General features: G+C 35.4%; 4 protein-coding genes across 8 annotated transcripts; 1 reads left to right on the forward strand and 3 right to left on the reverse strand.

Moving 5' to 3' along the window:
- The first annotated feature begins 1,658 nt into the window (after positions 1–1,658).
- On the forward strand, positions 1,659–8,437 carry LOC111919667 (SNF2 domain-containing protein CLASSY 1). 5 transcript variants are annotated; one of them, XM_023915237.3, is made up of 8 exons: positions 1,659–2,246; positions 2,319–2,407; positions 2,495–2,801; positions 4,103–4,202; positions 4,309–4,562; positions 4,654–6,093; positions 6,156–6,293; positions 6,381–8,437. In XM_023915237.3, the coding sequence occupies exons 4-8, from the start codon at positions 4,148–4,150 to the stop codon at positions 8,322–8,324; spliced, it is 3,831 nt and encodes a 1,276-aa protein (XP_023771005.1). In that variant the 5' UTR covers positions 1,659–2,246; positions 2,319–2,407; positions 2,495–2,801; positions 4,103–4,147; the 3' UTR covers positions 8,325–8,437. The 5 variants fall into 5 exon arrangements, with proteins under 5 accessions (XP_023771005.1, XP_042752934.1, XP_023771002.1 ...); XM_042897000.2 differs by having other exon boundaries at positions 1,659–2,190; XM_023915234.3 differs by lacking the exon at positions 2,495–2,801.
- Positions 8,393–10,830, reverse strand: LOC111919668 (5-amino-6-(5-phospho-D-ribitylamino)uracil phosphatase, chloroplastic). The gene is made up of 10 exons (XM_023915238.2): positions 10,644–10,830; positions 10,437–10,568; positions 10,194–10,262; positions 9,951–10,055; positions 9,621–9,675; positions 9,430–9,497; positions 9,229–9,312; positions 9,005–9,145; positions 8,847–8,912; positions 8,393–8,758 (listed from the first exon to the last, which is right to left on the reverse strand). The coding sequence occupies exons 1-10, from the start codon at positions 10,728–10,730 to the stop codon at positions 8,480–8,482; spliced, it is 1,086 nt and encodes a 361-aa protein (XP_023771006.1). The 5' UTR covers positions 10,731–10,830; the 3' UTR covers positions 8,393–8,479.
- A 3,556-nt stretch (positions 10,831–14,386) lies between these two features.
- On the reverse strand, positions 14,387–15,360 carry LOC122195341 (uncharacterized). The gene is made up of 3 exons (XM_042897164.2): positions 14,998–15,360; positions 14,666–14,915; positions 14,387–14,583 (listed from the first exon to the last, which is right to left on the reverse strand). Exons 1-3 carry the CDS (start codon positions 15,358–15,360, stop codon positions 14,387–14,389), a joined length of 810 nt encoding a protein of 269 aa, XP_042753098.2.
- An 8,270-nt stretch (positions 15,361–23,630) lies between these two features.
- Positions 23,631–25,906, reverse strand: LOC111919669 (peroxidase P7). The gene is made up of 4 exons (XM_023915239.3): positions 25,632–25,906; positions 25,000–25,191; positions 24,531–24,696; positions 23,631–24,209 (listed from the first exon to the last, which is right to left on the reverse strand). The coding sequence occupies exons 1-4, from the start codon at positions 25,842–25,844 to the stop codon at positions 23,815–23,817; spliced, it is 966 nt and encodes a 321-aa protein (XP_023771007.1). The 5' UTR covers positions 25,845–25,906; the 3' UTR covers positions 23,631–23,814.
- Positions 25,907–27,013: the final 1,107 nt, after the last annotated feature.

Raw genomic sequence — 27,013 nt, forward strand, 5'->3', positions numbered from 1 at the left:
TGATATGCTGACGTGTCAAAATTGATTTTTTTTCCACAAAAAACACTAAGTTTTCACTTTTTTTTCGATTTTGACACTAAGTTTAATTTTTTATTTCAATTTTGATACTATGTTTTTTTTTTTGTTCCAATCGAACATCATTTATCAAATTTTGTTCAATTTTGTCTATTTTCCATTTGAAACCGTATAAATATATTTTTTTTATTACATTTTAAACCGTATAAACATATTTTTTTCGTTTAAAAACCACATTTTGATTTAAATACAAGGTGTTTTTTTTCTTACATTCAAAGCATTAGTTATATCATGTGAATCAAACTAACCATAAACTTCTAATAAGATGTAAAAATTTGATGAGTTGCAAACTTGATATCCGAGTTTTGATCGACTACACGCCTCCAAACCTCCAAACACATTTTAAAGTTGCATATTTAATATAAAATACAATTTTTCTATAACTAATACATATTTATACATAAAAATATGGTTTGAGTGTAAAAAAATATATATTTATACAAAACTATGGTTTTTAAATGAAAAAAAAACATATTTATACGGTTTAAATGTATTAAAAAAAACATTTATACGGTTTCAAATAGAAAATTGTCAACATTGAACAAAATTGGAAAAAAATGATGTTCAATTTGGAAAAAAAAAAACATAGCGTCAAAGTTGAAAGAAAAAATTAAACTTAGTGTCAAAATCGAAAAAAAAAATGAAAATTTAGTGTTTTTTGTGAGAAAAAAATTCAATTTTGACACGTCAGCATATCATGTCAACATGTCACGTCATCAAAACTGACACGTCATCATGCCACGTCAGCATGTAACCTGGTTAACCGGTCAAGTGGTCAGAATTGTAACAAATTGGAAAATACAGTGTCAAAATTGACATAAAAAAAAACACGGTGTCAAAATCGAATTTCTGTATAAAAAAAAATGTTTTTTTGTGCCATTTACCAAAAAAAATGTTTTTTTACTAATAAAAAGTTAAATTAACTTTACATCTAGGCTTTAATATATTTTTTTGTTTTTGATCAAGATTTCGAGAAACACAATAATTAATTTAAAACCTCATATCCAAATGCCCCAGAAGATATGATAAAATCAAGTTTGTTAGAGAATAATAACTCAAACTTATCAATTTTTTTTGCTTATTGCTGTAGTTAAAATAACAATTACTACAACCAAAGAGTCTAATAGTCATAATAGTCACACACAACAACCACTATCAGGGCATCCTAAGCACAATGTCTACCCAATGATTTTAGTGTCGCATTTTCATTTAGTGCAATAGGAATTAACATAATACAAAAGGGAGTAAGGGACTCAAACTATGACATAATGCAAATTAGATAGCACAAAATGGACATTTGTATATAATACGAGTTTATCATGAACACGACTAAACCCTTATGCTTGTCCAACTGTGTGACAAAGACAACTTATTCTATTTGGCAACCCAAGTTGTACGTAGCAACCACACTGTCTAGCTTGCCTGATCAGTTTTGCTATACAACTAGAGACACCTGAAACCTTATTATTTTTTCAAAAACCAATCTTATGAGTATATATACTTATATTTTGCCTGTTTTAGTTCTCTCGTAAGAAAATTATACTTACTATCAAATAACGTTGTTGTTTTTTTTTTTCATGAAGTAGGCACCCACATTTCTTAACCTAAAGAGATACAAACTTCAATGACGAAATGGTGGTATTTTCAAATTAAGAGACCCAATTGTAAATTTTGTATTAAATGTCAAGGATCTCTCTAATGACCTCACGAGTAACAAACAACAAATCTGAACCGTTCAATTTGCTCACAACTACTCCGTAAGTAGGCCCCACCTACTTGTACGCTTTTTACTTTTTACAGCACTCTTTCTGCACTAGCCACGCTGCTCCTTTCCCAAAGATTTTCCGCTCTCGTTCTCCTTGGATTTTCGTGCCCCCTCTCTCTCTCCGTGTATGTGTGTGTTTCATGCACAGAAGATATGAGAGCGAAAAAGTAGACAAGACACTCCAAACCTCGAGATTCACTGATCAGAATAAAGATAAAAATGTTGCACAAATTTCTTTGTAATTTTCTCTTTCCTCTCACCCAGTGATTCTCTGTTAAGTATCGATTCCCGTTCTCCGTCATCCGTGCACTGATTCGCCCGATTCTGATGCTACTTCAGCATTCATAAGCGTAGGTTTCCAGTTCTAATTATACTACAATTTGAGTTTGACCGGTTAATTATTAAGGTGATTTAGTAGCAATTGCTTTATTTTCAAGTAGGAATTTGTTTTTACAATACTAATTGTGGTATCTAACAGCTTCTCAATAGGAATCACCACTGATTCTTATATGTTTTGTTCGTTCGTCATCATCGTCGCACCTGCGTATCTTAAACGCCGGTTTTCAGGTTTGATCTGACTGGACTGTGTGTGTTTTAGTGGAAGACTGTGTAGTTGTTGAATGATAGCGTAGCAATTGCTTTTGTTTCCTGCAGGAACTAGTTTGTCAATACTACATGTGCCATCTGTTAGTTTTTCAATTGCAATAGCTATTGATTTCTATTCGCTGTCGTACATGCACTGCTTTTGTTAACGCTTCCTGTTAAGTTCAATTTGATTCATCTTTTGGTTCCTGGAAGATTGTTGGAGTTGTGGACGTGAATTAGTAGCAATCGCTTCCTTTCTTCCAGGAATTAGTTTTGTTATACGTCGTTTTCCAAAAGGAATTAACATCCGTTCTTATCCATCTTCGTTCATTCGATGCTTCACCGGACTGTGATGTTTGTCCAGCAGCATTGTTAGGTATCTTAAACTGCCGATTTTCATGTTTAATTAAACCCAAACTTTGTGTTTTCTTGGAAATAGTTGGACTTATAGAAGAGACTTCGTAGCAATTGACTTGTCTTTCTTTTTGCACCAATTGTGTAGTCTGTAAGTTTTCTGATTATGCGTATCAGCGGTTTGATAACAGTCCAACTTAGCATGATCTGATTTTCTGATTTGTTTCTCTGTTCTTATTGATTAGGTGAAGTTTGTTTTTGGTGGTTTTGTTTTTATTGACTAATGCATTTCCTTGTAAGTATATTCCCTAAAGGAAAATATGGATAATAGTTTTGTGTGTGTAGTTGTTAAGTGTTACTTTCAAGTAAAAGAAGAAAGATCCAGATTTCATATGCCAGAGGAGAAAAGGGAAAGAAAAATACATTCTGTGTTTGATGAAACATAATATCTTTTTGTTGGAAGTTACATACTTGTGCAAAAGTTTTACTTGTTTTATTCTTTTTTCTTTTTTAAGTAAATACAGCAACAACTACTTCACTTTTTCTTCTTACTCTAAAAAAGAATATCTTTTTTGCATCTTAGAATCAGTCTAACATGCAATGTAAAAATTTTCCTTTTTTTCCCAAATTGACCAAGGACAAAAAAATGATAACGCACTTTTTAAAGGAGCACTGGAGTAGGAAAGAAGAAATAATCTCTTCCCCTTATATAATTAATATTAGAAAAAGAAGATGGATATAAGGCTTGTTTCATTTGTCTTTTAATCTTTTACATTAGGAAAGTACTACAAACTCTGGGACTATGATGCAAATTGTTTCTTCTGTTTATTCTTGCCACGTATGCATCGCATAAATTATGACGTGTAAATCCTACTCCCCTTGTTCACAAGGGTAGGCATAAGTTTATAGATGTACAAAGTTATGCTGCCAATTGCAAATTTATCTAAAGAAAGACATGATTACCTGTCATGGTATTCATGGTGAAATGGATCTTCAGATAGTGATATAAGTTTGCCTTTCATTAAATTTTGATTTTTTGCTAGAGTTATATCTCAATCATGGAATGATGTCTCCTTTTCTGCAACAAAACTGCTAATTGACCATTATTTTGCTGGAAACAATGATGCTCAATGGTCGAATTATGAGCTACAACTACAGACAGAGTGATTAATAAAAAAAATTATTACCTTTATGTTATATTTATGTAAATTATAATTGCTATACGTATAGCCAACTGCTATACACATGACAATGTCTTTGTATGGGATAATGCCTAAAAATCTAGATCTCATCAGCTGATGCTAATTCAATTATAAATTGCAGGTAGACAAATTCTCAAAGTTTCGCTTGGGCTTGTGAAAAGGAATCATGAAGAGGAAGTATGCTAATTTACACCAAAACACACATAAATTTGATTCACTACGTAAGATACAGATGTTTTTATAAATATCTACATATTTATGTTTGTCTTGAACCGAACTGTGTTTTCTATTTAAAAGTTGGTAATGTCTCTTCTTATATGCAACCAGCTTTTGAAGCTTACTGGTGTGGTTCATGGAAGCCTGTGGAGTGCTTAAGAATCAGAAATGGAGTTGTTAGCATGTTAATCATAAACGAAGGAGAGACAACTGAAGAAACCCTTCCCATGTCAGACCTTCGAATAAGGTCAAGAAAAGCAAATTTGGCTGATTGCACTTGCTTTTTAAGACCTGGAATAGATGTTTGTGTGCTCTCTACTATTCCATCAACAGAGGAGGAGTCAAGCAATGAGAACCCAAAACCTGTAACTTGCTTTCTAGTCAAATCAAAACCATACTATTCTCTTTAAGAACACACACACACACATCTATGAATTTTTACTTATACTTTTACAGGTCTGGATTGATGCTAGAGTAAGCTCAGTAGAAAGGAAGCCTCATGAGGAAGATAAATGCGTCTGTGAATTCCATGTGAGCATCTACATGAAGCAAGGTCCTGTTGGGTTGATCAAGAAAGCGGTTCATAAAGAGACTAAAATGCTACATATTGATCAGATGTCCATTCTTCAAAAGCTTGAAGGGAAGCCTTGTGAAAGTAACCATTATCGTTGGCATCTTTCTGAAGACTGCAATTCACGTCGAATATTTAAACTATTTACAGGAAAATTCTCCTCAGATATCTCTTGGTTAATTGTTGCGTCTGTCTTCAAGCAGCTTGTTTTTGATGTGGGATCAGTTGACAACCAGATAGTGTATCAAATTTGGGATGGTGATAGTGAGAAAAGTTTCCCAAATTCTGAAAATCATTCAACTGCTGTTAACTTCAAACTAGAAAATGGAAATTCAATTCCTTTCCTTGTCCCCTTTATAAAACCCCAAGAGGAAAAGAAAGCTATTTGTGGTGTGGATGAATTTGCTTCATCATCCTACTTTGACCTCATGGGCTTACGCAGGTCAAAGCGTAGAAATGTCCAGCCTGATCGCTATTTAGGTGATGATGAAGTGTCAGAAGCAGAAGTTGATTTGTCTCGCGTTGGATTATACAGACCAAACAGTTCAAAATACGAGCAAGTCCCAGTGGCATTCTCCATCCAAGATGATCATTCGTTCACAGATGAAAATAAATTGGAATATTTCAGGAAAGTATATAAACAAGAGGGTTATCTTGGAAGGCAGAATGATACTAGCAAGTCAAAGGAGGTGAGAACAGAAGTTCCTTACAAACAAGATCCAGGAGAACACAAACAAAACCACAAACACTCTAATTCTATGGCTTCTCAATCTCACTCATCAAGGCCTTACGTATATGCTGATTCTTATAAGCCTGGAGCTTCTGATGATGAAGGAGGTGATATTAATATTAGTGACATATGGGCTAAATACTTTAGCATGCAAGGTTCTTCCAAAATTCATAGAAAGAAATACAAAGCTCCCCAAATGGACTATGATAGTTTAGGAGGTGGATTATGGAAGGGGAATATAGTTAATAAACGAGGTCGTAAAAAGCGAGGCTCTTCTGGAAAGGAGAGTATCTATGATTCAAGGACTTCTTTTAGGAAATCTGTTTGTGCTAGTGTTTATAGAGAACTAATGAGCAGATGCATGAGGAATATAGATAAATCCATCAACATAGAACAACCAGCTGTGATTGACCAGTGGAAACAGTTTCAGTTGGGCAAATCCTTGGAACTAAGGGAGAATAATCAAGTACCTTTGAAAGAAGAAGAAGAAGAAGAAGAGGAAGAAGAAGAGATGACAGAAGAAAAGGAACTTGAAATGTTGTGGAAGGAGATGGAATTAGCACTCGCCACAACATATCTTATGGAAGAAACAGAGGTGTGTTATGTGTATATACCTTTTTTCTATGTGATATACTAATATTCCAGTTAAACTTTCAGGGTTTAAATGAAATGCAAAAATCTAAGAGCCAGGAGCCTAAATGTCGACATGATTACAGACTCAATGAACAGTTTGGGATTATCTGTAGATTATGTGGTCATGTTAGATCTGAAATAAAAGACGTCTCACCCTCCTTTGTAAGTTAAACTTGTGAATCCCTGGTTGTAAGTTGTTAACATATAAACATTTTCAATATTAATTGTGTTTCTTGTATGAATTTACAGTTACCAGGTGTAGTCTGGACACCTAGCAAAGAAACCCGAACAGAAGAAGATGATTCAGAGCAAAACACACAAGATGCAGACACACGTCTTGAAATTGCATGTCGTCCTGCTTCATCCAACATGTCTGTATCAGATCAGAACGAAAATGTGTGGGCCCTGATTCCCAACCTTAGAGACAAACTACGGTTTCATCAAAAAAGAGCGTTCGAGTTTCTGTGGAGAAATCTAGCTGGCGATATCATACCTTCAGAAATGGAAGCAGCCAGCAAGAGAAGAGGCGGCTGTGTCATTTCCCACACTCCAGGAGCCGGGAAGACATTGCTTATAATATCGTTTCTTGTTAGCTACTTGAAGCTGTTTCCCGGGTCCCGCCCTTTGGTTCTGGCTCCAAAAACAACTTTATACACGTGGTACAAAGAAATCATTAAATGGGAGATTCCGATTCCGGTGTACCAAATCCACGGTGGTCAGACATACAGAGAACAAGTTTTAAAAAACAAACTGAAACTGGCTCCCGGCCTTCCCCGAAACCAAGACGTGATGCATGTGTTAGACTGTTTAGAGAAAATACAAAAATGGCTCACAACTCCAAGCGTCCTCTTAATGGGCTACACTTCCTTTCTAACACTTACACGTGAAGATTCAAACTATGCTCATCGCCAATACATGGCCAAAGTCCTTCGTCAATGTCCTGGGATTTTAATTCTCGATGAAGGCCATAACCCAAGAAGCACAAAGTCAAGACTAAGGAAAGCCTTGATGAAAGTCGACACCCCGTTACGTGTCCTTCTATCCGGTACTCTTTTCCAGAACAACTTTGGTGAATACTTCAACACGTTGACATTAGCCAGACCGCGTTTCGTCAACGAGGTCTTGAAAAAACTAGACCCCAAATTCAAGAGTAGAAAGAAAGGTGTTCTTTCGAAATTTTCACTCGAAAACAGAGCAAGAAAATTGTTTGTTATTAAAATAGCAGAACAAATCAACTCAAACGTTCAAAAGGACAGACAACAAGGGTTGAACATTCTAAGAAGCTTGACAAGCAAGTTCATCGACAATTACGAAGGTGGAAGTGCTGAAAATCTTCCTGGTCTGCAATGTTACACTTTAATGATGAAGTCCACCACCATTCAACAAGAAATCTTGCAAAAGCTTCAAGACAGGAGACCAGTGTACAAAGGCTTTCCTTTAGAGCTTGAACTTTTAATCACACTCGGGTCCATACATCCGTGGTTGATACAAACCACAGCATGTGCAAGTCAGTATTTTGAACCAGCAGAATTAGAAGCCCTCAACGGACTCAAATTTGACCTCAAACTCGGGTCCAAAGTCAGATTTGTGATGAATTTAGTCCCTCGTTGTCTACTCAGAAAAGAAAAGGTCCTGATATTTTGCCACAATATTGCTCCAATGAATCTATTTATAGAAACATTCGAACGATTTTATGGGTGGAAACAAGGCGTTGAGGTTCTAGTCCTTAAAGGAGAGCTGGAGCTATTTGAAAGAGGAAGAGTGATGGATAAATTCGAAGAGCCTGGAGGTCCTTCAAAAGTCATGTTGGCTTCCATCAATGCATGTGCTGAAGGAATTAGTCTAACAGCAGCTTCACGAGTCATCTTATTGGATTCAGAATGGAATCCTTCTAAAAGCAAACAAGCCATTGCTCGTGCTTTCCGCCCTGGACAAGACAAAGTGGTTTATGTCTACCAGTTGCTTGCAACGGGGACTTTAGAAGAGGAGAAACACAGCAGGACCACATGGAAAGAATGGGTGTCGAGTATGATATTTAGTGAGGAACTGGTGGAAGATCCTTCTCATTGGTCAGCACCCAAGATTGAGGACGAGTTGCTTAGAGAAATAGTGGAAGAAGATCGAGCTTCACTGTTTCATGCCATTATGAAGAACGAAAAAGCCTCCAATATGGTGGTTAGAGGTAGAGAGTAATTACTAATTACTAATTTAAAATATCTCCTTTATGTTTTCTAAATAAACTGTGGTTTGGACTTTGGGACTTTGGCATATATATGTCTATTTAATAAAGATTTGTTTTTTGTTAATTTACAAAAATTTACAACAAGAATTTATGGGAATAATCTCGATCAGTAGATGGTGTCGATTGTAAGTCTCCTTCTTGGAGGTGTTTTCTCTACGACTTGCTTTTGTAGTTCCATGAAAGTTGATCCTGTATGCGCGAAAAGTCTCCTCAGGTTAATCACCGACAATTCATTAAAACTACCAACCGCCAGGTCAGCTTGCACCAGATCGTACGCTGGATGTGCACCAATAAGCCCAACCGCCATCATCGTGCAGTTGTGAGCTGCAGTTATACCCCGTGGATCATCTTCAAATACCACACATTTCGATGGCTTTCGATCCAACTACAAAATCAATTAAAAAAAAATCACCATTTTGAAATAATCAAAAATGTTTTTATATTTATTACTTTTATCAAAGAAAACTAATTACTTTAACTGCAGCAGAAAGTAATCTGTGAGCCATGGAATCCATGCCATCTTCTTCCGTTACTATTGCCTATATAGTATAAAGTATAAACACCGAAATATTTGGTCAGTCAACCAAGATTTAAAAAGACATGCTCACAAAAGTGTGTTATATATATGTACCTGGAAATATGTCATGAGCCCCATATTTTCCAATATTTCAACCATGACTCGCCTATCAAGACTAGAAACAACAGCACAAGGGATTCGGGCGGTTGATACTGCATCCAACCACTCTTTCAGGCCTTCCAAGGGTTCTGAAAGCTGATCAAGAACCACAAAACATGATTTTGAGCCATTCATTCATTCATATGAAAGACACTTAATGACTAAAGAAAAGAGCCAACCTTGAGGAGATTGTTGCTATACAACTGTGAAAGCTTCAACTTTAATCTTTCTAACTCACATGCTTCATCCCCCCACAGCAACACCTAAGATTAAGAGTTAAGATAGTTTTAGGAGCAAGTACAGCAAATGGCAAAATAAAATCCAGGAAATATAACAAAATCGAAATCGATTTATGTTTTATATACAAGAAGGGATTAAACCTTATGTAAAACATGATCAGGAGCACCATGAAGCAAAAGCCTATGCACATCATCAGGGATCTCCTTTCCTACATTAATAATATAAAAGCGAGCATAAGTTACCCTAAAAAACAAACCAAAAAGGTGCAGGATTAAGGTCTCTAAATAACACAATTATCACCACACGTAATTAAAAAATCATTTGTACATACCTTCTTCATGTGCAAGTTGTTTCCAAGCGCTCAATTTCAATGCTTGAGTACCAGCCTGGTCACCATAAACAAATGCATTTCAGAAGTTGGCTAAAACCACTTGACTAAAGCAATAAACAATAAGTTGTCATTTGTATAGATATAAAGCATTCGACTCGGTTTTTATTTTTTGATCGGAAGTTGAGACTTGAAACTGGGAATCAAGTTCAAAAACACAACAAATAGTTGCATATATGTTTAGTAAGTGTCGTTCAATGAAACATGTACCATGTCATCGTTAAGAGACTCCAGAAAATCTTGCAAACATAAATCATAGATTAGCAAACTTACCACCACATTGTCCCATGAGAAAATAAGTCCATAAGCTTCATCAGGCTTCATAGCATATCGAATTCGTTTCAGAAAACCTTCTTGTAGTCGATCATTTAAAAAATCCTGCAACCAAAAAACACATCATCTTCTTAAACACTTGCTATCTGAATCAAAGTCTAATGAGCATCAAATTTTCATTTCACAAGAAATAGGTTTCATTTTGAATTACTAGTGAAGGCTAAGAGACAGTGTAGTGCTTACAACATCAACTTTTAATGGTCCATCTGGTCTGAATGTCTCAAAACCTTCTCCATATTCAGCTCCGATTGCCTGTAATCGTATAAACCCCATGATTACAACTCAAGAATTTCCAAAAATCAAAACCCAGAAACCCCAATTGGATAATTTTACGAGTAGCCCCTAATTCGACAAGATTATACCAAAAAGAAGCGGTGAAAATCAAAAAATACCGATAGGGTTGCATATTGGATACAAAAAAGTTACCTCTTCCATAAAAATCTTGGTTGGTGTGAACTGGAATCCATCAGGCGGCCCGTTTTCTTCGGAGCCATAAGAACTTGTAATCACGTTCTTTCGATTACGTTGTTGCTCAACGAAGCTCGAACGTTGTAAGCTCTGTAAAACACATAAGCTATAAGCATATATGTATATACGAACAAACATAATAATCGAAAAGATTAGAAGAATCACCGGTAATCTGAGCTTAATGGGGAGGTGGTGTGGAAGAAACGAAGAGTGGGTGGTTGGAATCAGCCGGAAACCAAAAGCCGATTCCATGGTATCGATTTTGTGAGAGTTCGTGTGTAAGAAGACGATGAAGTAATACTCTATTTGCCCTCTGTTTTTATGGTGCCATTTGGGGGCTGGATTGAACCCGGCCTTTTAAAAATACCATTTATTAGGTTTGGATTTGGGTTGGTCAAAAATATCACATTTGGATCAAATGATGAGTCGGAATCTTGGTTTTATTCGTATATGCTGGCCTCACAATGCTTTTGCTTAGTGAATCACTTAGGAGGATAGCTATCTCTTATACGTGTTCATATATTAATAATTTTTTTTTGTACATAATAAAACAACTAACTTGTTTTAACTGTTTAAATTACATCAATATTACCGGCTAATATTTGTTTTAACCGGTAACTCAAAGGGAAAATAACTTAGGAGGGTAACTATCTCTTATACGTGCTCACATATTGACAATTTCTTCTTTTTTGTACATAAGAAAGCAACTAACTTGTTTTAACTGTGTAACATCCCAAAAATCATGACCAAAAATTTCGTTTTTAATTTAATACTAAAACCATAATTGTCAAACCATTAATTTAATTCTCCGGCATCATGCCCCGCCTAGCATCGAGCCCCGCTCGGTATACAAATTTGTCTCTCTTAGGCCTTGCTTATCTCTGGGCCCCGCCCACTAAACACATACAATCATATATCATGCTAACACATAAAGAAACATACTCTATTGTATCTATGTCCTAAGAAACATACTCTGTTAATAATGAAATATGGAACTTCGTCCGTACTCAGCTAGTTCCAGCCAGGGCTTCAGCAGTGCAATATGAGTCTCATTACTGTGTGAATGGGTCTAAGGCCACAATGCCAGCCCATGTAGTCTATGAGTAGGAAGACCCGAGGGTTAGCCCTAGGCATTGTATGCTAGTATGTTATTCCGGACCAAGGTCCGATGTCGGACGGGTGCCCAAGAAATGTTTGCATGTTAGATTATACTTGTTATCTGTGTGATACTCATATGTGCCTGACAGGGAGTTGAGTGTGGGCGAGGTCCCGTATCTCATCACTAGCTGAGTACGGACGAGGTTCCGTATCTCATTATTAGCAGAGTATGTTTCTTAGGACAAGGATACAGTAGAGTATGTTTCTTTATGTGTTAGCATGTTTTATGATTGTATGTGTTTATCGGGCGGGGCCTAAGAGAGACAGATTTGTATATCGAGCGGGGCTCGATGCCAGGCGGGGCCTAATGTTGGGCGGGGCCCGATGTCGGAGTATTAAATTAATGGTTTGAAAATTATGGTTTTAGTATTAAATTAAAAACGAAAGTTTTGGTCATGATTTTTGGGATGTTACACGGTTAAAACAATTTAGTTGTTTTCTTATGTACAAAAAAGAAGAAGTTGCCAATATGTAAACATGGATAAGAGGTAGTTACCCTCCTAAGTCATTTTCCCTTTGAGTTACCGGTTAAAACAGGTATTAGCCGGTAATATTTGTGTAATTTAAATAGTTAAAACAAGTTAGTTGTTTTCTTATGTACAAAATAAAAAAAGTTGTCGATATATGAACACGGATAAGAGGTAGTTACCATCCTAAGTCATTTTCCCCATGTTTTATTATTAACTAACTAGTTAATAATAAAATGTTAAATAGGAACGATTAAATGAGAAGTTTATTTGAATTTGAAATTTGAAATAAATAAAAATTATGAGAAAAAAAACAAGCAAAAAATAAATAAATTAAAATTATGTGTTTAGTGATTAGACCCGTATACTAAACAGATTAATTATAACAAAAGGTTAAACATAAAGGTTTAAACTATAAATTTATTTGAAATTGAAATTGAAATTTAAAATTTAAAATTTGAAATTAATATCATTATGGTATGTTTAATTTTTGGAAACTAAATTAATAATATATTGGAAATGGAAAATGAAATAAATGACAAGTTGAAAATAAATATATCTTTAAATGACAAAATTGCAAAAATGGTCCCTGTGTTTGGCAAAATTATGCGACTTTGGTCCAAAACGATACTTTGATGCACCACTGGTCCAAAATTGGATTTTTCCATTGTTTTTGGTCCCTCCCACTAACTTTCGTCCATATGCTCCGTTACCTGCAATAAAGACGGGGGTATTTTCGTCTTTCCACTTATAGGGACCTTTTTTGCAACCTTATTCAAAATAAAAGCAGAGCTACATCACTCTTCCATCTTCAACTTCACGAGCTTCATACTTTTCCTACTCTGTGTTCACAATTTCTTAGAGATCAAAAATTAAAATGGTGATGTGTTTCTGGTAGGGACGTGGTGGTTCGCACCTCCTAGACATCAGCAAACCCTGGTCGGAGGTTTCTTTCCTGCCCTCAAAAGGTAAGTGTTCGATTTTGCTATTTTACCCTTATTTTGGAAAATCACCCTCATGTTTAGGGTTTATTTTTTTACATGAAGGGTTCCAGATGCAGATTCTTAGGATGGATTGATCCTCCAATGTGTGCAAGATCTATGTTAATAATACCCGGATTATTGAGGAATATCGACAATGCAAACTATCAAGTGGCAAGATTGAAGATGTGTTTGTTTGCAAGTTGGTTACTATTTGTGGTGGTTTGGGTGCTTTTCATTTTGTAATAAGGAATTAGGAACCCCTGTAGTTACATGAATTTTTGGGTGTTTTTTGTCTTATGAAATTATAACAAGGGAATGTGGTAGTTTTTGGTATTTGATAATGTAATATCAGTTTAGGGTTATTTTGGACAACTTCAGAAATTTGTACCCTTTTCAAGGATGTAATGACAATGTATTGCAGTTATCACCTAATGTTAATGTTTATTTGTTGTTTCAGAAAAAAGTTGTTATAACCATAAATGTGTTCAATAAACATGACAACAAAGTTGGTATAAACCATAAACAACATTCTTCAACAATGACAAAAGGTTTAAATTAGTTTCATGACCAAAAGGGCTAAACGACCAAAATAAAACCATTACAACAAACTAGTTTTAAACCATTACATCCAAATACACAAAAGTTGTGCTAAACCAAAAAAATAAGTTTTTAAACAAAATACACTAATTCCTGCATTGACTGCTACCTCCATTCCCTCCTTGACTGCATCATGCATTCCCTCCTTGACTGCTTCCTGCATTCCCTGCTTCCTGCATTCCCTCCTTCATTGCTTCTTGCATTCCCACCTTGACCCTTGCATGTCCTTGAGTTATGACCCTTATTGTTGCATTTCCCAAACCTGACACTAACAAACTTTCTGGTAAGTTTTCCAGGTTCACCTGCACCATGATTTTGCATCTGTTTATCATATTTTTCATCTGCACTTCTCTTTCTCTTGGTCTTAGGTCTCCCAGGTTGATTATGATGTGGTGGTGGTGTTAATTGAAATGGACAGGTACTTTTTGGCCACATGGTACTTTTTGGCTTCATTCCGTGTTTGAAGCCAATACACTTTGTTGACATAAGTGTAAAGCTCCCCAACTTTGTCTCCACTATCAGCCATTTTATGTATTGTAGTTATGGCATGTCTGCATGGAATCCCATTCAATTCCCACCTTCTACATGTACATGACATATTTTCCATGTTAACCACATGTTGGTCATGCCAAGGACCATAAACTTCATACTTTGCAGTCCCATTCCATCTAGCTCTATATTGGACTGAAGCTTCCCTATTTCTCTAAAGTAACTTTGATGTTGTTGGAGTGAGTGGACCTGGAGCTTTAGACATCACTTTCTTCACATTGCAGATCCTCTTCATAAGGTACTGCCTGATGTACTCAAGACAACTTATGATGGGCTTATTCCTACCATGAATAAGCTTACTGTTGAAAACCTCACACAAATTGTTGAGCAATATATCTGATCCTGCTCTGCCTGTATTAAACAAGAAAATTATATGAACTAAATCATATACAATGAGCACTAGTAAACCTTCACCTAAGTTAGGGAATATAACCTGAAAAGTGGCTTCTAGCCCAATGGTGAGGGGGGGTTTTCTTCAACCACTCAAAAGCATCCTTATCAAACTTCTTAAGTTCATTCATGTAGTGTTCAAATTCTAGTACTGTGGTTGCTATTGCACACTGCCATAGGTGATCTTTATACTCTTTTGTTTTCCATTTTGTCCTCATGCTCTCATAAATATGTCTTAGACAGAATCGATGCTCAGCCTGTGGGTATAGTTGTGCAATAGCAGGTAAGAGTCCCTGTAAAGGATTATCCCACATAATCATTGCAACAGTCATATACAAATAAACTATTAGTAATACAAAAAGAAGAAAATAGTACGTTTTGTCTATCACTCATGAAAGTAAAGTTAGAATTTGAGTACAACTCTAAGTCATCTCCCAAGCATTCTAGAAACCATTTCCAACTACTCATATTTTCAATCTCAACAATGGCATATGCAAGTGGGTATATGTCGTTGTTTGAATCCAATCCAACTGCTGTGAGTACTTGGCCTGGAAATGGTCCTTTCATAAAAGCACCATCTAGTCCCAGAATATCTCTTAAGCCTGCTTTAAACCCTTTCTTTAATGCCCCTAAGCAAATATACACCCTTTTAATCTGTCTTGTTTCTCTAGCATTGTTAGGCTCATTAACAACCTCAAGCTTCACAGTTGTACCCACATTAGTTGCTTGTAGTTCCATAAGATAATCTCTTAACACCTCGTATTGCTTTGTGTAATTACCATTCACTTGCTTTGTAGATGTTGCTTTTGCCCTCTGTACTTTGTGTATGGACACGCCAACTTGAAGCCCCTTCTAAACTTGGTCTTGAATGCTTCGAACGGGTACTGTAGGGTTAGACTCAACCATGTCTAAGATTTCTGCAGATATATACTTCGCAGTGCAAGCCCTAAGTTTTCTAGTTTGAACACAAGTATGTTTGTCCAGTAAAGTTTTCACATACCAATAATCACTATCTTTTGATTGTGAAGTCTGCATTGACCAAGAACAATTTAATTTATTGCCCTTACCACCCCACTTGCATTTACATTAGGTACATTACCTTTACACACAACCCTAAGCCTTGTTTTGTCGTTTTTCTTGAAGCCAAGATTCCTTCTAGTCTCAATGGCAAGTTTGTTGACTTTGTCCTTAATTTCCTTTTTATTTTTATACTTTTGACCCACTTGAAAAGTAACTGCATGGACTTCACCAAGAGAGCACTTATTCTCCTTCACCATCTGTTTTAATATTGCTTTCCTTCTTTCATCATCACTATCTTCACCTAATGAGTCCCATTCATCATTATCAATTACTTCAACATCTTCTGTATCAATAACTTCATTTTCAGTCTCAACACCTTTTCCTCTGTCAACATATTCAACATCTAGATCAACATTCATATAGAAATCACTCATGTCCACCTCAATATCACTTACATGGTTTTCTTCATCTTCATGAAAGTCACTGTCTTCCTCACTCCCTTCACTACCCCCTTCACTACCTCCTTCACCAAGTCCTTCACAAACTCCCTCACTTTCAAATTGAACTTCACCTAGTCCTGTGCCAAGTTCTGCACCAACTCCCATACTCTGATCATTACCATCATTAAAAGTATATTGATCAAAGAAAGGATCAAAGTCTTCAAATTGAAATGGTTGGTCATCAAAGATATCAAACTCTCTTGTATTTACTTCTTGGTCACCAAGATTTGCACCTTGATCATGAACTTCTGTATCTTGATCACCAACAGGTGCACCTTGATCACTAATATTTGCACCTTCATTACCAATTTCAACATGTGCATCTTGACCACCAACACTTGCACCTTGCTCACTAATATTTGCACCTTCATTACCAATTTCAACATGTGCATCTTGATCACCAACAGTTGCACCTTGCTCACGAATATTTGCACCTTCATTACCAATTTCAACATGTGTATCTTGATCACCAACCGTTGCAATGTGTTCCAAGTTGAAACACAATTTCTTACTACATGATTGACTCCCTTCAACTAACCTCAATATCCTATTTGAATTGTATTCGGGTGTCTTATATCTTACTAAACATAATTCAAGTTTTGAGACATCTTGATAACCAACAGTTGCAGTGGGCACATCATCTGCCATTTCCTCAATTATGACCCTAGGTTTAACTCTTGGAGACATAAAGTATGTAAGTAACTTAGTTTAATTATGTTCAGTGTATACCTTGATGATCTTATGATGTTCAATGTACTGTGCAAGACTAAGTACATCAATATCATTCCCTAGAGCTCTAAGACCAAACTCCAAATCTCCATTTGGCAATTGATAGTGGTAGTAAATGACTGGTGGTACCTCATAACCAAGCTTCAACATCACCTCATCCAACTCATGCATAGAGAACTCATCCATGTCTACCAAGTCAATGTGGTCTAATTTTCCTTCAATGTAGCTTATCCCTGGGAATTTTGTGAACCTCCCTCCATGATGGAGCTCAATAGTGAACATCGTGGGATATCCTTCTGTAAAAATCATGAACCAAACCAAAAAACATTACTTTATATGGATTGTAAAAGATTTTTTTTTGTTTCAAAGAAATATGTAAGAAACAGAGTACGTTACCGTAAATTCGGATTGCATCAAAACACTGATTTCTTGGCCTGATTTCCCACATCTGGAGCATACTCGTGGATTCAAACTTACGATTGCGGTTGATGATCAAATGCAAGATTTCAATGAACGATTAGGATTTTCGATCAACAAAGTGGGTTTAGTGGGTAGAGTGAAGGGTCATTAACTGTGTATATCATTCAATATGGCGGTAATCGATGATATGGAGGTGGAAAGACGAAAATACCCCCGTCTATATTGCAGGTAACGAAGCATATGGACGGAAGTTAGTGGGAGGGACCAAAAACAATGGAAAAATCCAATTTTGGACCAGTGGTGCATCAAAGTATCGTTTTGGACCAAAGTCGCATAATTTTGCCAAACACAGGGACCATTTTTGCAATTTTTTCTCTTTAAATTATGACAAGATAACATGTGACCAATTGAACGAGAGAATGACATGTGACAAAATCATTCTTATTTATTAGGGTAGATATACTAAAATAATTTATGGTATGTAATAAATTGTGTTTAAAAGTTGTCATTAAAATTTTACTAATTTATGTATCTATATATTATTGGTAAGAGATTAACCATCTCAATTCTCAAGATTCGCTAAAACACCCTAAAGAAGTTGATGATCTTCAATTCTTAGGTGGTTAGTCGTTACCCCCTTCTCCAAGGGGATGTTTAGCACGTGCGACAGGTTTGTGTGGCATTATGTAGACCCATGTTTTCTCTCATACTAATAAAGTTGGTTGAAGTGCATAATAAAATGTAAATCTCAAATCTAATATGATTTCACACATAATTTCAAAACTCAGACAAAGATGCTCTCTACAAAAGGTCTAACAAACTTGGAGGATATTAAACATTATAAGCACTTATTTCGACTTACTGGATGATAAGTTGTCGACATCAATTTGAAGCTACTCTCAAATTTATTGTGAGGATATATGTGACAACCCGTAAATTGTTCCGTCGTTGTAACCCATTCCCGTCGGTAAAACTCGTTTGTCTTTCAATTTTCCCGTTAACATTTTGGATTAGGTCATTTAATTTAAGACTTTTTAGAATGACCTCATAAGTATCCAAACGCGTTAGAAACACATGAAAACATCCCAAATTATTATTTAGAAAATTTATAGTTTCGACCACGTTGGGTTACAACAACTTAATCGGGTGCGACCAAAAGCCTTGTTTAAAGTCAATATTGGGTAGAATTCCACCGTGTCCTAAACTTAAACCATATATAAAGTTGAAATCACTTCATTTTGAAGCTTTTCAACCTCCCTCTACTCTCTCTCCTCTCAATCCAAGTCCTAGATCCCAAATCACTCAATTCAAGCTTCAAATCGATAAGGTAACTACCCTAACTCATAGATTAGCATCCTTAGCTTTCAAATCCGTGTTCAATCTATGAAATAGGACCATAAACATGTGTTCACGGCCCTAGAAGACCCATAGTCCGTAAACACACATATAAGGGGTTTTTGAGCCCCAAAATCCTCTCAAAACACTTTTGGAGCTTGGAATCGACTTAAGGACTTATTGGAATGGACTTGGAACACCTTGACTCATCATTTAGGGGGTAAATAAGAGTTTACGGCCCAAGATCATGCTTGGACCGTAAACATCCTTTCATGGGCAGTAAACTCATTTTAAGGTGTTAAGATGCCACTTAAACACCTCATAAGCCTTGGAATAAAGTCTAGAAGCAACCACAAACGAGTTAGGGGCCTTAAACTTGATAAAAACCACCCCCATAGGAGCTTATGGCCTTAAACCCCCCATGGATAGGTTCCTGGGCCGTAAACTCCTAAAACATGGTCAAATGATGCCCTAAATTCCATCTGAGGCTTGTAAAATGACTTAGAATCACATATGATTAATCTAGGGCCACCAAATCATGAAAGGAAAGAGTATATAGGAGCTTACGTCCGTAAACTCCTAGTTCACGGCCGTAAACTCCATTTGATAGTCCCTTTGGTGGTTTAATCCTTCCCTATACCCTAGATTTGATCCTAGCCAATTTCCTCAAGTGTTTTAAGGCCATTTAGCAACCAAGAACCCACCACCCATGAGTTTACGGCCGTAAACTCATGGGGATATGGTCTATGGGCCGTAATCTCCTTATGGAGTTTACTCTTGAAGAGCAAACTCCATATCCAAGCTTTACACACCCTTAGATGCCACCCGGGTCACTCCAAACACTTGAATTGAAGTGTTTTCGTGTCTAGAAGTGTTTATTCGTATTTAATTAATAGATCAAGGTCTAATTAGATACAAATGTGTATCTCTTCATATTACATAGGAACCTCACGTGTAACCAAGCCCCGAACTGACGCCTAGCATCCAAACCGACACATTTCTCAACTGGTGAGTTCATACCCCTACGCATTTTTCCGTGTTTTTCAATGTTTTCAGGGGGAATACAAGAAAATTATAAATGTTTTCAAAACTTAAAACTGATGTAATTCTATAAATATTTGGCTAACTTTTAGATATCTTTACCCCTTATGTATTATGCGGAGCATAAGGGATGTTTTATTGAATATAAATACATGGATTTCAATTACAGTAAAGGAAACAATCAAACCAATCAAATTATTATGGGAATAATTTGGGATATTCAGTTCTCGTTTTATGAATTCAGATTGCAATGTTAATAGATAAACTATGTCTGATTCAGTTTACCTCTGTTTAAAGTAGAGTATTATGCCAGATAGTTTCTTTGTATTCAATTGTTTATATTTATTATGTTTCAAAATGATTATGATATTCGATAGCGACTGAGTACACCGTGAATAATTTAATACTAGCTTGTGAGATTAGTCTTCAATATACCCTTTGGGTCATCAGTAAATCCTCCCTGGAAGTATAACCAGAGTCTCCTGGAGGGAGAGCGTGGAATTTGTGAATAGATCTATTCGGGACCGACAATCTCACACCTTAACTGCTAGCTACAGTTAGGCGGGCACGCCTAGGGTGACAAATTCTGGATATCGTCCGACGCCTGAAGAACGTCAAGGAGGTCTCGGGTCTCATTAGCATGGTTATACGACTCACAATACGTATTAAAATATAGTTTATTCACGGATTTTATATCTAGTACGGGATGGTATTCCCATGGTTTTCAATCTATAGTTTTGTGTATTAAAACTACCTACTGTAGTACGGGATGGTATGCTCATGGTTTTCAATCTATAGTTTTATGTATTAAAACTACCTACTATAGTACAAGATGGTATTTCCATGGTTTTCAATCTATATTTTTATGTATTAAAAATATCTACTGTTGTACTGGATGGTATTCCCAGTGGTTTTCAATCTATAGTTTTACGTATTAAACTATTTACTGTCGTACCGAACGGAATTCAGAAGTTTTTAACTAAACTGTCTATATAAGAAAATATGGGATTTTCTTGAATAACAACTTTTCAGAAAACCAAAAGAAAACATGATCTTTTATATAAACAAACAGCTTATGAACTCACCAGCTTTATGCTGATTTTTAAACTGCTTGTATTCTCAGGTTCTCCTTAGACAGGTATCCCGCGTTCTTTTGCAGAAGACGGAGCGTATGGAAGTCTCGTCTTATTTTGATTAACTTATGTAACTACAAAACTTGTATTACTTTACTTTCAAACAAATGTAATGAATCTATGTAGTGTAATGTTTTGTGTTTACTATGCTTACTATGTACATTGGTTGCGATACTTCATGACATCCTCCGCCCGAGACATTTCCGCCTTCGGTTTCAGGGTGTGACAATATAGTCAGCTTAGTCTATATATATCTCGATAATATTACAAAATCATGACTTGACTATCTGGCATATAAGCCCCACACCCCCATGAATACCACCTTACACCATCAAACACTTGAGGGACATTGTGTGACCAAGCACCTCCGGAGCTTTATCATAAATAGAGAGAGAAAGTAAAAAGAGCTTGATACCCTTTACTCCGGCTAGGGGCCCGTGTTATTCTTGACGTGGTGTATGCAAACTCTACCTCAACCACCAAACCCCTCTGGGAGACATATGTCAGATAGCCTAATGAACTGATAAGTTGGCTACAACTTACTAGGTCCATGGTTGGCTCAAGCTGAAAAACATCTTAACATGACTAATACTTAAATAAGCTCAAGCTAGTTATTAAATCAACTCGACATGACTAATAAGATCCACCTTGTTATAAGAGTTAGTTTCTCTACTACTTGTTATCATTAAATCTACGAATAAAAAGTACGACTAATGAAACCGTTATAACTCTTATGTTCGTTTTTCTCTATCCGTTTTTTTTTCACTTTGGTTGTTTTTCTAAATGTGTTGGAATTATGTATTAGTACCTATTTTTATACAAATGAAAAACTCCTTGAACTTTATTTTTAACATGGTTGCAGAAATCGAGATTAATCGGCGATTAATCGTGGATTAATCGCTTGGCGTTCTCCAACCATCGAGGATTAGGACATTAATCGAAAATTTAGGATTAATCGGGTTTAGCGGGATTAATCGGCCTTGACGGGATTAATCGGTCAACAAAAGTCTAAAAAGTCGGAAAAAAGTCAAAAAATTAAAAAAATATATTTAAAAAATTCAAAAAACCAACTTTTTTTTTTATTTCAAAATTTTCAAATTTTAAAAAATTGCAAATATTATACCGAAATGTTCATATTTTAGTATTTCCAAATTTCCAAATTACAATTTTTCTTATTTTCTAATTTTGAAGTAGTTTTTTTTCTTAAAATATATTAATATTTAATTAGTTTTAATATTTTATTAATAATATATGGTTCCCGATTAATCCTCGATTAATCCCCGCCAAGACCGATTAATCCCTTAACACCAGTTGACCGTCGAGCTACCGTCAAACGATTTTTACAACCTTGATTTTTAATAAACCATTGTTTGCGGGATGAGATGATTTTAGTTTCCTTTGAGCTGCCATACACACTTGACACTTCCCTCAAATGCTCTTACAATATGGATTGTAAATCATATTTTCGTTATATTTTGTAATATATTTTCTAAGAAGGTTACTAGACTAATTATGTTTTTGGTGTTTTATGGTGACACCCGAATTGTGTACACGTTACTGGAGAATGTTTTATACGGTAAATTTGGGTTAGCATCTGTATATGTAGTTATAGATTCTCGACATACAAGAGTTTGCACATGTATCTTCTAGTCGGAAAATTTGGGCTAGTTTAGACTGTGGAGGGTACTTTTACCAACAATGGGCTATTTTAACAAATAGATGGATGTATCTTTTGGATATATACTAAAACATATGGGCCTAAATAAGGGCAAACCCATCTCCACTCCTAGTCGTGGGCTCGTGGCCTAGGCCCTAGGTGGTAGTTATTATCTTGCCGCATATTTAGAACTTCATTTTATATGGTTCTTTCCAAACTAAAGTCTAAAGATAAAAGATTGCTTATATGGTTAGAAGTTAGAAGGCCAATAAGCGGATTTTATGTATTTCTTGATGACAACACGATTTATTTATTCTATAGATTATTAATGTTGGCTTGCTTTAGTTCAACAACTTTTTGGTGTAACGATATTTAGGCCTCGTTACCAACAGCTAAATTAATTACGTATTCCATCAAAGCATAACACATATAAACTGATTTGCATTTCATTTTTTTAATATCGTCGTATCTCCGTTTCTCATAGTTAGATATTTACCTATTACAACTCAACTATTATATGTTCTCACTAAAAGACTTTATGGTTGTTCGATTTAAGTATATTTGGTCCAAAATAGCATTTTTCAGTTAGTTGTACCTTAGACACCACAAAAAAGTTAAATTAGTAATTCTTTTATCATCTAGGATGTTCGTAATCAATTTTATTTTTCACTTAAAACCAAGTTTATACAGAGCATCAATATCATATAGATTTTTACTTTATACACATCTATCAAAGCATAATAAGATATTTGTATTCAACATTCCCAGTTTTGAATCATTAGAAACAAATTATAAGATTTAAGTTGATTAAATTTATGGTAAGTTGATTTTATATGTGTTTTAACCGTTAGTTTTCTTAAAACAACTTATACCCGTTTTGATTATTATGATTTCCAATAATCAGGAAATCAGAATATGAATAAGTTGTAGTCAACTGAAAATCGACTAAAAATGCAATAATCATTTGATGCACGCCCAAATGCTGATTTATAATGTTTTATGTTTATAATCGATTTGGTAATTCTACATTTATTCTTGTTAAATTTTTTTTTCTAATAAGTTTTCATTTCGTTTGCAAAACTAATTATTACCCTAAAAAGGTAAAATTATATGAGTCATAATCCATTTTATGAAAACAATTTTATCACAGACTTGAAGCTCATTCAAACACACTCAAAAAAAGGCATGTAAATGTTACTTAAAAAACCGGAAAATACATATTTTTAGACAATCAAAAGTAGAATGATGAAGAAGACAGGAACAACACTTGAAACACGTTTACATATAACTCACACCATTTCTTTTCAAATCTCGAAATTAATCATAAAAAAAAACACACCGAACTTGATTGAAATCGTTAATTGGTCCTCCTGCAGTTCTTCCTGATCTCTCCACTGGATCCAGTAAGCGGTTTATTATCACCCATCTTGATCATGGCGGCAGCAAAATCGGAGCTGAATAGACTGGGGTTGCTGCTGTATTGTCTGACGGTAGAATCAGCGGAGCCACCGTTGAAGAGCTGTTGATCGGAGTGGAGCAGACCCTTTTGGTTAATTAAGTTCTTGAAGTAGTCGTTGTTGAAGGACGTCGGAGACTGGATATCAAGTGGTGCCAAATTGTTGTCGCCGGAGCCGGTGGCTCTTGGGCAGTTGCTCCGCCTTGATGTGGCAAATGACGCATCCAAATTGTTGGTTTCGTTGTAAATCCGCGCTCGGAAATTGGTGCACCTTGCCTGCCCGATTGTGTGGGAACCTGTTTTCAGTTTCAAAGCGACGTCGTTAAAGTAGGTAAGAATTTCTGTTGGGTTGACTACATGGGTAGTTTTGGGTCAGCTTAAAATGTGTTGGGTTGATCCATCTAACAAAAAATATTTATGTTTTTCTTTTATTTATAAATAAATAGAAATTTAAGATACAAATAAAAATGATATAAGTTTTTAAAAAATTAATAGAATGTAGTTTACAGATAATATTTAGTCTGTTTTACTAATAGATATGACTTGATTAATTTAAAATAGCATTCTAATAGGCTAGTTAAGTATATAAGTCAAAAGAGAGAGACAACAAGGTTGACCTGAAAGAGCCACCATGTCCTTAGACGAAAGACCGGCGGCGTTAAAGGAAGAGATTAGCTGACTCAGGCTTGATGTGGGTGGAGGAATGCTGTTGTTGGCTGCAGCTTGGCTTGCGGTTCTTGAATCGCGTCTTCCCAATTTCACATTCCAACTAGGTCCTCCAAGCTTCAATTTCAAATTAAACACTAAATTAGTAATTCTATTATAGACATGATGTTTTAAGATGTTATGTTAAGGTGAGTAGAAGAAAAGAAGTAGATGGGAACTTATGCTACCACCATGTAAGGTCTTCATATGTCTTGTGTGGTAGAAATAAGTTAATTTATAAATTAACCTATAGTGATTTCATAGCTTATAAGTTAGTTTTTTTTATAAGTTGCTTTGTGATTGCTTATAAGCTAAAAATTAACTTTTCAACTAGCGTCAAACATGGCCTAAGAATCATGTTGGGTGTAAAAGAGCGCTTACGATTGCAACAGAATCTCTAGCGGTAATAGCTAGTATATCGGCACAGGAGACCACACCAGGGCATGCTTTTTCGACAGCTGATTTTATATTGTCCACGACTTCGAAACCTCTAGCTGATCGAAAGTTAGGAGCCGCCCTCTTTTCGCCAGTAAATGAGGATGTATCGTCAAGAAGGATTGAACCGTCACATCCCTGAAACCCAAGTTCACAATAAAATATACTATATATTTTATAATAATGATATTTAAACATCAAAGTAAAAGTAAACGTACATTTACAAAAAATTATAAGACAACAATATTGATTGCTACATGATTATGTGTCCCACTAGGTTGGACTTCACTTGGTCAATTTAACTAACAAATAAAAAGTGAAAGCCACCATGAACATATTGAATGATAGTTTTCTAGAAGAATAAAGATTCGAGATGTTGAATTTTATTATATGTTTATCCACGTATTTTAATATATAATAATAAACAATTGATATACTAACACCATTAGATCATTCTAATCAAGTACCGACCAACTCAACGAGGCAACATTGCAATAATGTCGATGATTAGCACTTTGCATAATTTGATGAGATTTTGAAACATGTAAAATTCATGGATATAAAGAATGAAAATTTACGTTCACAAAGCAATCATGGAAGTGTAGTCGTAGGAGAGAAGCACCCATTCGGGTTTCCTTTGAAATAGCAGATTGCACAGCGGATTTCACCGTTGGAAGAAGCTTCGGGCAAGCTCTCGAGTAAAAAGTTGGTGAAAGTTGAGCAGAAACGACTCCAATAAGTAACATAACTAATACAGATTTCATAAGAATATCAAATGAAGAAAACCCCATTTTCAAGTGCAAAGTATTTGATATTGAGAAATGAGAAGTTTGTTAAATGTTATGAAGATTATGAATGAATGATGTGAGTTTATATAGAGTGATGGATGCATGGCATAATTGGGGCAGGTAACCTAATCGTCTAACCCTATGACTAGATTGCATGGGATTTCAACGTTGTTAAATAGTGAATGTAAAAAAGAAAAAGTTAAGGGATGTGATTTATAATATTAAAAAGTGGAAGGGTTTGATACTTTTATTTGTTCCACAAATCATAAGTAGAAACCGCGCATGGCCGCAATATTCTATGTATTTTCTATTCGTGTCCGTCTTTGGTTCTAACTTCGATTAAGATATGTTTTGCGGGGAGGGCGATATTTGCGGTTTTGTCAAAGATAGGGCCCCACACGAAAATATAAAACTAAATTTGTTAATCTAATGTTACGCTTTAGCAAAGGGTGTTATATTTTGACTAATCAGTAGATCCTTAATTAATTTATATTTACCTGATAGTCATACAATGTATTTTTTTTTTCTTTTTCTTTTTCTTTTTCGTTTTAACGGGTCATGTTGTTGAATTGGTATTATATACAAACTATTTTTATATGGCAAAAAATGCAACATCAACGTCCAGGTGAATTTTTATTTGATTTTTCTTTTAAAAATTGATCAATTAGGTTTTTAGGGGTAATCACAATAATACCTATTTTTTCAATACAATATTACCTTAGTTCCAAACGTGGAAGGCTTAGATTGGTCGGCTGTAACCAACGTTAGGTTGGGAGACTGCTTTCGTAAGAGACATCTATTAAAAAAAAATTAAAAATATAAATTAAAATAAATAGATAAGAGTACAAATTTTGTAATCTTTCCATAAATTAGAGTTATCTTTGCATAAGCTCTATGCATAAAAAACATTAGTTTCTGATAAAAATATTAAGTGGTATATGATTGAATGAGGATACCGACAAACAAAAAGGAAAATTTACACATAGAAAGATCACATATGTCTGCATGTAAAATATGGATAATTGTGCAAGTAGTAGAAACATACATAAGAAATAAGTTAAAAGCAAATACTAGTACTGTTGAGGTATGAAGTCTTGTCATCATGCCATGGAACATTCAGAGCATTTGGAACTCAATGGAGCACTTGAGGTTCATGGAGCATGTGACAAAAG

Source organism: Lactuca sativa, chromosome 8 (genome assembly GCF_002870075.4).
Source record: "Lactuca sativa cultivar Salinas chromosome 8, Lsat_Salinas_v11, whole genome shotgun sequence".
Classification (NCBI taxonomy): Eukaryota; Viridiplantae; Streptophyta; class Magnoliopsida; order Asterales; family Asteraceae; genus Lactuca; species Lactuca sativa.

Bases quoted from the DNA above. Each gene is read 5' to 3' on its own strand.
- LOC111919667 (XM_023915237.3), top strand. From the start codon at position 4,148: ATGAAGAGGAAGTATGCTAATTTACACCAAAACACACATAAATTTGAT. The intron at 4,563-4,653 runs GTAACTTGCTTT...ATACTTTTACAG, and splicing joins GCAATGAGAACCCAAAACCT to GTCTGGATTGATGCTAGAGT. The intron at 6,294-6,380 runs GTAAGTTAAACT...ATGAATTTACAG, and splicing joins AAGACGTCTCACCCTCCTTT to TTACCAGGTGTAGTCTGGAC.
- LOC111919668 (XM_023915238.2), bottom strand. From the start codon at position 10,730: ATGGAATCGGCTTTTGGTTTCCGGCTGATTCCAACCACCCACTCTTCG. The intron at 10,569-10,643 runs GTGATTCTTCTA...TGTGTTTTACAG, and splicing joins CCATTAAGCTCAGATTACCG to AGCTTACAACGTTCGAGCTT. The intron at 9,313-9,429 runs GTTTAATCCCTT...TCTTAATCTTAG, and splicing joins CTGATCATGTTTTACATAAG to GTGTTGCTGTGGGGGGATGA.
- LOC122195341 (XM_042897164.2), bottom strand. From the start codon at position 15,360: ATGGAACTACAAGCAACTAATGTGGGTACAACTGTGAAGCTTGAGGTT. The intron at 14,916-14,997 runs GTACTATTTTCT...AATCCTTTACAG, and splicing joins TCATGAGTGATAGACAAAAC to GGACTCTTACCTGCTATTGC. The intron at 14,584-14,665 runs GTTATATTCCCT...TGTTTAATACAG, and splicing joins GGCTAGAAGCCACTTTTCAG to GCAGAGCAGGATCAGATATA.
- LOC111919669 (XM_023915239.3), bottom strand. From the start codon at position 25,844: ATGGGGTTTTCTTCATTTGATATTCTTATGAAATCTGTATTAGTTATG. The intron at 24,697-24,999 runs GTAAGCGCTCTT...TTGAAATTGAAG, and splicing joins CTAGAGATTCTGTTGCAATC to CTTGGAGGACCTAGTTGGAA. The intron at 24,210-24,530 runs GTCAACCTTGTT...AACTGAAAACAG, and splicing joins GGACATGGTGGCTCTTTCAG to GTTCCCACACAATCGGGCAG.